This window comes from Stegodyphus dumicola, chromosome 2 (genome assembly GCF_044657685.1).
Source record: "Stegodyphus dumicola isolate Sdum_Otavi_A_Nest chromosome 2, ASM4465768v1".
Taxonomy (NCBI): domain Eukaryota; kingdom Metazoa; phylum Arthropoda; class Arachnida; order Araneae; family Eresidae; genus Stegodyphus; species Stegodyphus dumicola.
In genome coordinates this window covers 233,017,105-233,029,455 of record NC_140769.1, presented here as the reverse complement: position 1 = coordinate 233,029,455, position 12,351 = coordinate 233,017,105, and the positions used below count along the sequence as shown (strand labels likewise).

At 34.3% G+C, this 12,351-nt stretch overlaps 1 protein-coding gene across 1 annotated transcript in view; it reads left to right on the top strand.

The window, feature by feature from the left end:
• The window catches only part of LOC118194980 (uncharacterized), a 237,792-nt gene that overhangs the window by 122,705 nt on the left and 102,736 nt on the right, over positions 1–12,351 (top strand). The window contains exons 9-11 of the mRNA XM_085810268.1: positions 3,958–4,092; positions 9,744–9,851; positions 11,337–11,619. Coding sequence (XP_085666394.1) covers positions 3,958–4,092; positions 9,744–9,851; positions 11,337–11,619 — 526 coding nt within the window. The remainder of the gene's footprint in view (positions 1–3,957; positions 4,093–9,743; positions 9,852–11,336; positions 11,620–12,351) is intronic.

Here is a 12,351-nt window from a genome sequence, read left to right as displayed (position 1 = left end):
AGTTCCTTCACTTTATCCGACGTATCTTTTCAGGATGAAAATGTAATTTCTGTGACAAAATTTAACGATTCTTCTGAAAAACCTTTTCATTATTTATCTCATAAATCATGAATAGTTTTTGAACGAAACCTTTCCACTGAGGCAATAAAAAAATTTACAAGCACTGAAAAATTATATTTACATATCAGTGAATACTTAAGGGAAGAATGAAATTTTATGATGCTATAAAATGTTGCCTTATCTGTGCGTCAGCAATCGTTTTCAACCATAAAAGAAGTAATACAACTTTAACTTCTGGCGTTCAAATAGAGAGATAAATTAAAAAGAAATGTTGCAAAGGTAATCAGAATGACACTTATTCCAGCAGATATAGATTGTTTTTTATTATTATGAAAGATTTAATAGAAAGTGTAATCGAAAACATTAGGCCAATTATAATACATCCCGCATGCTTTATTAAAGCGCAGTGATAGTATATCAGTTTAGTGCGCGGATGGTCACACGCTCAGCTGTAGCTGTAGTTTTTCATGAAATGTTTCTTGTTAATTAATGAATTCCTCTCGTTCTTTAAAAATTGAGTAAAAATCTTTCCGATTTTTCCAGATGTAATGATTAAAATGAAAATATCCGGATCAAATTCGAGATAAAGAAAATGTTCAGTTATTAAATTTTGCTTAATTTCTGGTATTCATTGCTAACACAGCTGACTGGATAAACGTTTCGCAATTTCGCATTAAGGAATACTAATTCTATATTCTGAGAAGAGGAGATTTTCTAAATCATGTACTAATCATCATTTTTGGTCTTTCGAACACGCATTTATACTTTCTATTGCTGAGTTTATTCTAACCAATTACTTTTAGTTTGACTTCCCCCCCCCTCCTGATTTCAGTTTTCTGCCGGAATGTAAATTTTAATGACGTAGTATGCAAAATCTAAGTGTGTTCAGAAGCAGTGTTTAAGATGCGTTTCAATAGCTCGTGAGGGGTAGTAGCGGAGTTAGTTTCGAGTTTATGCTTGTGTGTTTGAAATAGCTTTCTATTTGGTGTTAGCCACCTTCTTGAGATTATATTGATATTCTAGGCTCGGCTCCGCTGTGTGCAACCGATTTAGTGGTTTAGATAAATAAGGAGCCAGTCATTTAGCCATGCTAATTTATTGTGATTTTATATTTTTATTTTCTGTTCAATTTATTAGCCACAAGTGGTGGTTAATTGTGAGCACTGAGTGAGTGCATCGTGTTACGTTATTTGAAATAAAAAGGGTTATTTAAAACCTTCTTTTGTTGTATCGGTTCATAGCAAGAATTCGCTACGCAGTCCTTCCACGTAGAATCTACTGTGAATAACTCCCGAAAAATACACATAGACACCACACTTCTTATTAATTATGTTGCTTTGAAGGTTTTGTATCCTTAAAGGTTTCACCATTTTAGTTCAATATTGTGAGTTACAATTTTTAGTGCGTCCCTGTCTTCAAATGTATTAACTTGCTGCTGAAAATTGTAAACTACTTTCTCTATATATGGATATATAGAGAGCTATATATATATCCATATATAGAGATAGATAGAGCTATATATATATATATATATATATGGATATATTCTTTATATATGGAGAGCGTCTACCATCTTTTTGCCAAGAATGCAAGACTTTTATGGTTTTTGTCATTATTTTTTGAAGTTTTATTTTGCGTGTATTTTTTGAGATTCAAGAAAATTTTCTTTTCTGTTCGTAATTATTTTAATTCACTTGGGTTTAGATGAATGTGAAATGTTTGTAAAATGAAAAATTAAAAATGAAACTCAAATTTAATATTGACAAAATTAACATTTATTTAGATGATAGTTTCCAAAACTCATATTGTAATGAACAGCTACTTGCTTTGCCATTTAACTATCTGATCGATCCAGTACTAAATAATGTAATGATGTAATGAATCGGCATTTTATTTTTATTCTTCACAATATTCTATTTAATATTTATTCTATCTAGAGACTTTGAAAATATTCTTTTTTACTGAACATTGTAGAGATAAATGCTATGAAGGAGTAGTGCTGTACGAGAGAGAGAAAGACTGTACTTTACGAATATATTTAAAGAAAGCATTTATGATTTACGATTTGAATTTTCATTGATTAATGAGAGTCTTAGAAACTTCACAATGTATACTCAGATTCAAAAATGCTTAATATATTCTAAGAAAACGATCTAGTTTGTTAAACTGCCAATCAGACGGGAAAATGGCTAGTAACTCTGAGTGTTGTACCGAAGGGCCCGGGTTTAAATCCTGGAGAAGGCATAGATGTAAATTGTCTGGTCCTTTATATTAAGCAACTGGGCCCACCAGCGGCCGAGCGGTAAAGTCGCTGGACACTGGTAGTTCGGTCCGAGGTTCGAATCCCGCCGACGGGCTGGCTGCATGGGCGTTTTCGTGGTTTTCCCCATGTGTAACGTGTATACGAGCCAGTTTCCCTTAGAAAGTCCTCCACGAAGGTATCCCTCCTCTTAGGCAGATAGCCCTAGTGTACTTTGCCGTAATTAAATAAACCAAACCAAAACCATATTAAGCAACTGCGGTTCACCTATTAGGTGCTTCCATAATAAAGTGACTACCGCTTCCGTCTTTAGTGGTGGTCAACGCCTATAACTGTTAGTGCCCTCCATTAGAAATAAAAATAAATAAATACATTTTTTTTAATTCTAAGAAAATGTGTTAGTGCTGTTACTGCAAGAAGTCTTACATAAAAAATGGTCGCTTTTCATAATTATGGCAAGCTTCAATAGATAATGAAGTCTCTAGTCTCTGGCGGAAGTTCATACGTTTCAAGAAATTGGAGAGAGCAAGCATGCTCAATTACTTTCCATATAGCTAAAACCATTCTAAACCATTTTCGAATTTACATTGGCAGAAAAGTTGCTTTTTCCTTTGCATGTGATTTATTGAAATAACAATAACACTGATGATCTACAAGAAAAATAAACTATATTTATGAGGCATAATATTTTTACCTTGTTTCTGTTTTTCAATTTCTTTTCAGCCGCCCTGATTGGTATAGTGGTTAGACTACTAGTTACTAGTAATGATTAGACTTACTAGTTACTAGTTGACTACTAGTTACTACTATTACTAGTTGCCGTATCATTGGTACCAGCTTCGAATCCCGGAGAAAATTTGAATGATTGTATGGGAATAATGTCATGAATGCATTTTATGGCGAATCTTAGGTCTTCTTGAGAGATTTGGTAGTAGATGAAGAGTTTCGGAGACCCTTGAATGCATCTCTTAGGGATTCTCTTTTAAAAGTGGAACGGAACTGATCAAAAACATACTAAAGCACCGTGCCAGCGACAGAAGCAATCTTATGTCCTTTGCCATGGTAAAATCCGTGGACTTGTTCTAATGCAATTTTCAGATACGTGAGATAAATCACTGCAACAATAGTTTACTTTCGTTTCGCCTTTTGTTCATTTCAGATACTCATTTCTGAAATATATCAATGAGCGTTTGAAATAAAAAGGCTTCAGAATAGATTTCATGATCACAATGATCTGAAAAATAGAAAGCTAATGAGATATATGAAATTAAATTGCATTTGTTAGTGAAAGTCAGCCGAAAGGCTTGAAGTAGTTGGGCATAAATATATATATATACATTATATTTGAGCTCAAATTAATTACTTCAGTAGCTTGAGCCTAAAATACTGTCCGATAAACGTTTTTCAAAGTGATAATTGTGTTTTGCCTTTATGTAAGCAAAACGCAATTATCAGTAATTGGTAAATGTGCAGGAGTCAATCTGAACGCTTCAGTAAATTTCAGTAGTTTTGAATTAAGTGATGAATCTCTAGTGATAACTCATTAAAAGACCACTCTTAAAATAGCAGTGCATTAAAAACCTATGCAGTGAGATTTGTATTGCGTACCCATTTCTAATGACAGTTCTCTTTCTCAGGGTTCCTGTTCATGTCAAGATTATGCTTCTAACGATGAATCACAGACTATGACAACAGACGACGGCATTTTACATCCGGACATCAAGCAAGCCTTGGAAAGTGCTGAGCGGAGGAGACAGGAATACCTGGATAAAGTAATTAAAATCCTTCACAAGTCGAAATGCTTTGTTTAGAGCCTATTGAATAATCCAGAAATTTTAAATATTGCACTGGTATTTCTGAAATTACTCATTCCTGATACATTTCGAATGCCTGGAAACTGGAATTCTGTAATAAACACGGGAAAATGAAGTACAAGTTGATTGCGAATTTATGCGCAAACAATACGCATAGTTTAACTATAGCAACTTTAAAAATCATATATTAATACAAAATGTTATATTTCAAACTTGTAATAAGTAAATAAGCTACGGTTACTTTTTTCGCATTGTCTCGTAAGGCATGTCTAAACTACTTAAAGTTCTCCGTTTATGCCAAGAAATCATAAGCATGTGTTTACTGTATTTTTGAGACTAGATTATAACTTGCGAAGCGCGACATATCCATATCAGTAACAATACATTTCTTTCAACACACTTCACATAGGATAAATATTATGTATTATATTTGAGGATAAATATTATATATATCACGGAAAGCTCTTCTGAAGCAGACGCAATAATTGGTGTAGAAAATTTAGTGTTGTATTTGAATAATTTCAAGGCTTAGATAAATAATATTGGCATCATTTCGACAGTTCTGAAAAGACTTTTTTACCCAAAGGTACAAAAATTTACAATCCCAAAATATAATCATCTGTCATATCTATTACTTCTGCCTAAAAGACATCGTACATCATCAAGACATCCAACAGTGACCGCCTATAACTCGGATAACCTCCTATGTACTATTTTTAGTGTACGTTTTCCGGTAATTTGTTTCATTTTGGAGAAGAGAAAATAGCCATCCGGACTCAAATCGGTAAGGGAGGAGAGTGCTCTAGTATCTTCCATCGCCACCGTCATAGAAGATTTGTGACAGCATTTGCACTATGATACCATATAATGTCAAGGAAGAGGATGGAATTTGTCACCAGCAAACGCCATAGCTTTTTCTGAGTACTGCACGCACATGATGTCTTAGGGGATGAGAGAATATATCCTATCAAACTCCATGATAATGCGTGGTATCATAATTCGAGAGTTGTCACTGATTTCCTGCAATTGTGGCGAAGTCTGATACTCGAAGACCAACCATAATTATACCGTCTGAATCCTCGTACTTATGATCTCTTCGCTAAAATGTTGAGAAGAACTCATTACAATACCACAGACGAGAGCATCCATGCTTTATATAGGGCTAACACAAATGATTCATTCATTTTGAAAGGGCTATATTTTCAAAAGTATTACGCGTACACACATGAAAAATGTATGAAAGCAACCACAAACTCACCAAGTTTTACTTCACTATTTCATCACGTTTCTCGGAAAACTGGAACGTTATTAACGTTGTTTCATCGCTGAATATCAACTTTAGCGGCGAAATATTCGTCCTCCAATGCTTCCTGCATGTTGGCGCAAAAATCTAGTCGACAGGTGTAATCCTCCGGCTTTAATTGTGGCAGGAGTGTGGTCTGAAATGCAGCCGTTGACGCAAAATCTTCCACACAGTTTTTGTGGTATTCCGAACATGCGGTCAATTGAAAAGACGAACATCTGGACAACAATGCTATGAAATGTATGGAATGAGCTCGATTACGTCTGGACGTGTCCCGTGTCACCAAAGGGGTACATACGGAATATTTGTAGAGGGTGTACAAACTTGGTGAGTTTGTAGTTCTTTTCATATATCTTTCATGTGTGTACAAGAAATACTTTTTAAAAATATAGCCTTTTCAAAACGAATGAATCATTTATGCTAGCCTTGTATTAACCGTTTCGGATCATCAACAGAAGTAGATGTGCTGATGATATACGAATAACTTGCAATAACTTCCGAGAAACTAGAAGACATGGCTGGCGATTGTATTAAGGTACTATAAGTATTTGCACCTATGGTAACAGAATCTTTTCCGAACTATCGACGCATTACCACTACGTTTCATCCAGCACTTGTAATTAATCGCACTGTCACCAAATTCATCCAACATTAAGAAATTCCTTAGATTCGTTTTAAGTTGACAAAATCAGGCCTTATCTGTCAGTTGAATTTATAGAAAAACTTCATGAATTTCGAAACCTTATACCTCTCTCTCCCCCACGAAATGCACAGGACTTCCTGTGAGTTAAATTTCAGACAAGAGTTGATTTTTGCCTACTCTGAGAGTTGAGATTGGTGGGCTTCTTTTCTGTATTACATCACGTCTTTACCATGTTACACATAGCGTCATTCGGGTCAACTCCAGATTAATAGGAAGGGCATATTAACGGGATTCCAGGTAAACTGATCCTTATTAAAAATGTTAAATTTGTTCATTGCAAACCAATGGAAAATTACTATTACAAACCTTCAGAATATGGTAAAATTTCTAAAGGAAATAAAAGGCGAAGAAACAAATGCGTGAGATATCAGCAGGGAATAGAAAATAACACAATATTTAAGAATAGGTTTTAACCAAAGCATAATGTAATTTAATTATATGTAATCTGAAATAAATAAATATTGTTAAGTGATCAACTGAAAACTGCTAAACAGCAAAACAAAATTAAGTACTTTATGTTTTTGTTAAATATTTTATGTTTTAAAAAATATTATAAAAGCAATCACTTGGATAAATATTCCAGATATTCACTGTATCTACCTTCGTAAAGGTTCAGCAAATTAATGTGATTGTATGAGTACACTGTATGCCTGTGCATTAAGTATCTCATACAGTAAATGAAGAATGACTTTTGCAATTGTGGACGAGCTCCGTCAAGCATAAGTCATTGACTACATAAAGAAAGACTTGTTGCCATTTTTAGATGAGCTGACGCCTTGATGGGACGCTGTCAATTTGCTTCTAGTTGCTTACATAATTTGTGAATAGTATGTTTGGAAGGAACACATCTTGTACCAAAATGTGCACGAAAACGTCTTTGTGTTGCCGTCGAATGTTTCGCTTGCTTGAAAAACATCACAACTTTCTGTACAATATTCTAACCCGGTTATTATTCGTCATCTTGTAAACTGTAGTTTCCTAGCAAATTACAAGAATCTCTCCTGACATCAGTTGGATTTTTCATGAACAAAAACACTCCAATAAGCGTTTTTGCATTCAATATATATCATTATATATTCAGTATTAAGAATTTGTAGGACTGTTTTTGATCTGATAATGCTAAGTTTTTCCCAAACCCTAAGAGCCAGAAAGCGAATAGCGGCTATGTCTGAAATAATAGCAAAATTATGTAAAGGTTAAATAAACCTTTTTATTTAAACAGAATGTGAACACAAACGCAATGTCTTGTGCCAGCAATATCAGCAGCTGCTCGTGGTGATGCTTGTAAATAGAACAGTCAAATTTAAATCAAGCGTTGAACACTATTCAAGGACTACACAATTAAATATTACTGGAAGACGACTACCACTGTATTGAGGCATGAACATCAAAGTGTCAGCAGCGATACAACGCAACGCTGAATAATTACAACTATCAGAGCTGGCAGGAACTTACTACGTAGCGTGCGCACGAATCCAAACACACTCTCTGTCTTGAAATTCAAAACCTCCAGTTTAAATACTGGTTAACTCATTTGCATTTTGGGAACGAATACGGAAGAGAAGTTAATAGCAACTGGTTAATTTAAAACAATAACCTTACATATTTTATGGGATGAATGAAGAGTAGAACATTTCACGCGCCACATTCTATATTTTTTCGCGTTTTTGAAGTTCTGCAATTATTCATCTTGCTTCAAAACGACTCCGAGTCGAGAACATTTTCAATTTAAGAAACATATGACTAATTTTAAAATCCATAATAATTAATACTCAATTAGTAATAATAAATTCTGTTTTCATATAAAAAGTAAAATCATTAATGAACTGTACAGCGAATAAGTTTTTTATCAGATGCATACCTAATTAAAAAACTTTAATGCGAGGGAAAAAAGTTAGGGTTGTCTGAAAGTATATTCAGGTGCTATTTCTTTCTTTCCATACTTTGATTTCAGATCTAGAATGACCCCCCTTTCTGCGTCGAAAAATACGAGTATTTTAAGCATGCATCATCTAACTATTCTCTTCAGTTACGTCTTTGTTAGAATTAGGTGCCACATTCCTTTCTTTAACCGTGCAGTGTGTAACTTGGCTAATATGTATGATTAAAAATTTATTATTTTAGAATCTGAAGACTTCAGCGCTTTTCTCTTTGTTATTAAGCAAATGCTTATATCGTGATTCTCCTTGCAAATAATAGGGAAACCGGAAAGTAATGTCGCATTTTTACATTAAATTGAAACGAATAAATTTGTAACAAGTTTTATTTTTAATCAATAATATAATCACCCTCGTTATCAACAACCTTTTGCATCTAATGTGCAGATTTTCAATCCCGGACCGATCAAAATCAATTGGTTTTTGAGTAAAATATCTCGAGAGGACATTTTGGACATCATCCAAATTTTCAAATTTTTTGCCACTAAGAAAATATTGTAGGGATTCGAATAAATAGAAATCCAATGCTGCGATATCGGCCGAGTATGGTGGGTGAGTATGGCAGTACCTCTCACCTCAATTCATTAATTTTTTCCAGTGTTCGTCTTGCGCAGTGCGGTCTTGCATTGTCGTGTTGGGGAATGACGCCTTTTCTGTTGACAATTGATATTTTTCGATTACAGATTATTTCACTCCATCCAATTGTTCACAATAAAGGTCTGCATTAACAGTTTGTCCAGGTTTCAGCAATTCAAAATGAACAATTCCGCGAATACTCCACCAAACACCCAGAATCGCCTTTCGAGATGTAAACCCTTTTAACCCCTATTAAAACTGCTTTTTGAGTTTTGGATTATCATACAGGACTTATTTTTTTGTCTCCACTAATCAAACGATCAAAGAAAGGTTCTGTATGTCGCCGTTGAAGCAATACGTTGCATGTGATGGATAGGTTGGCTTTGTTCTTTTCGGACAGATTATGGGGGACTCAAACACCTTCTTTGCTTATTTTTCCATTCTGCTTTATATGTTCTTGGATGGTCGACTGAGTTTGGTTAAGAGTGTTGGACATGGATTTGCTTCCACTTCTGCCTTTAGCGTGTTGTTGTCGACATGTGCAGAAACGACATTACTTTTCGGTCCCCCTATTATTTAGCTTTCTCCTTTCAGATAGTCCTGATCATAGTGTCTTAGCCAGTGTTATGTCATCTTCTTAACAGAGGATAAATTTGATTAAAATCTAGTTGTTGGCTGCAAAGCACTGCTCTGAAAATGCGATCCAGCTTCTTTATCCTTAGGAACAAAATAAATTTCATTTTATTTCTGATTTTGAGAGGATAGAGTTTGAGACTACTTTTATAATAACTGCATTGGAAATAGGAAGACGAACTCCTTCAATAAAAACAGAATGATAAAAGTTTCTCTTGGGGGTATTAATAGATTCCGAAGATTCTACCTTTGCTTCAAAAATATTTGTAATTTTTTATAAATACAATTTATTACGATATAACCTTATTCCTAAATACAAATGTATCTGAATATAAACATATCTCTACATTTCATGCCAATTAAATATTTATTGCTTTATACGCATAATGATTGAGAGATAATTGTACATAAAAGCATTTTATGAATTTATACTGACTAGAAGAAATTTATTTTTCAGTATCGTGAAGTGAAAGCAAAAAGTGATTCCCGAATGGATGATCCTACTTCCCCAGACAGTGATACATCGAGTAGCATTTTTACTGAAAGAGAAACATCCAGGAGTGAGGTACTAAAACATTATTTATATTACTGAAATCTTTCTTTTCCGTTCTAGATTAAATACACCATCAATCGTGCAAAACTACGTTCCTTGTTCCTGATTTCCATGTGTAATTTCTGAACCACTGTTTCATAGTTTATTTCACCATCAGTATTCACTTTCATGACACGAATAATTTATGGAATGTAGCATATCTTTCATAATATTTTCATGTAATGCTATGATGATGTATTGTCATTAATATTAAGACTGCACAACGGTTTGGGAGAAGCAGCTAATAAATGGAGTAAAAAATGCAGTCTACTTCATTGACCTTTCCAATATTAAATAGAATGAGCAAAAGTAACAGAAAACTATGTGTTGGAGACGTGGTCAATGCAGATGATTTCTTCTACTCTGCACTTATTTACATAAAAATTTACAATTCTTCTGCCACTCTGCAGATACATATTCTAACGTACAGATTTTCTCTCACCCGGCGCATACATTTCATTAATTAGTATTATTAGACATCTACTTCTAATGCCATCAGCGATGAGATGCTCGAGATCCTAGCATGTCCGCTCCTTTCAAGTTAAGCAACGCAAATAAATTCCTTTTATGCGCTGTGCGAAACATAAGAAACGAGGTAAACAGTTTATTCTCAACAGTGAAAAATTCTTTTATCAGTCTATTTCAATAATCACGTATCAGAGGAGGACAGTGTAACGTAATAAGAGTATTCTGCGACCACGGAGCCAATCAGCGCTCGCAAAATTTAAAAGAATCGTATTTCTTAAACCTAGCGCATAGAATTTCTTTTGTTCTGGAGAGCTCTCCTCGCATGAAACAAATCCAAGTTCTATACCCGAAGTCATCGAGATTTCTCGCACCACGCTTCTGATTCGACTCATATATGTTACCACAAGCAAAGCCTCCTGTAGGAACATCGAAAGCACTGAACAACGGCGAGCTATAAATCAGCATCGCTCCGTAGACTTCCACAAGTACTATATTGTATGTACAACCGTTCACACTATAACCGAAATGTACTATTTTGCTTTGAAATTAATACCTCTAAATAAGGGCTTTCACACTATGTACGTTTTTGAAGCATAACAGTGAAGTTCCAAATAGTCTTTCTTGCCGATTTTTCAATTATTGCTGAACTATAAAAACAATCAAGCTAATCCAGCTGAAATTATTGATGTTAATTTTAAAGAAATTAGTTTTTTTTTTCCAGACTAAAGTCCTTTAAACAGAATGCTAGTGTGTTACATTTGTAAACTCGAAAGTTTAAGGAGACTTAGATTAAAATTCAATGTAATAATAATCTTTTATTCCCCCTTTTCTTTTAAGTAAAAAAAAATAGTTTTTTCTTTATGTAGTTTTTTCGTGAAAAATTGAATCCCAGTTTAGCTCATATTTTAACGGCACTGCAAATTTCTTAAGAGTTTTATTAAAAGCTTGACGTATAAATGTCTTGTTGTAATATTATTAATCTTTCTGTAGGTATCCACCAGCAGTTCCAATAGAGTTGCCAAGAGTGAAACAGAAGAAGACGAAAGCTCGGATTATGTCACAGCGACAGATCACTCTCCGCATTCACCTCACAGAATGTTAGCCACAACGCGGAAGAAAGTTCCCACCGATGAAGATGATGTTCCCACTTCCTTCGAGAGCTTCAGTTCCCCATCCAAAAGCAATAGCCACCTACATGTCAAATCCTCCACATCCTCACCATCTCTTTTACCTTATGACGAAGCACCTGCTTCACCAGATCACCATCTCGACGGTAAGAGGAATTTCATTGCGACATTTATCAGTTTTTCTGTGACGAAAAGTGATAGAGGATTATATCTTTAGAAATAGAATAGACATGCATTTTAAAGGACAAGTTTTCATTTCACAGGAATTAAATTACCTACTTTCGTTTTTTACTTGTGCTTAGAGTTGGGATTATGTGATTTAAACAAGACATAAAAATATTTGTCTAATAATTTTCATCTAATCCGGGTTATCCGAATGAATAAGTTCGACGGGACGCCCATTTCGGCATCCTCACAAAGAATCATTTATGGGCTATAAATAAATTAATCATTGATCACAGAACTCAGATAAATAACTTTTGCTCTGCACTATATCTCATTAGTGATCTAGAATATTCTAAGTGCCATTACTTTTTTTAAAATAACTGAGATAAAAAAATAAAAATAAAATACAAGCTCCCCCCCCAAAAAAAAAATCTGAAAAATTTTAGATTTTAAATTACGTCCAAAGGGGCTTTTTTTTAACGTTTTGTGTGTTACCTTTATTTATTAAATATCATTTTCACTTAAACCATAAAATTCAGTTCAGTAGCAATGTCGCAAAATAATTTTAGAATGAGCCTATCTTTAGAATTTCCGATACACAGTTTCGCGCCCGCTGGAGATAAAAAGGTCCCCCCCCCCCGTAGAATGTTGCCATTGCTCGCTTTCAAATCGTTGAGTTTGTTACTCAAAAATTCCTTTTAAAGTTTTACAAA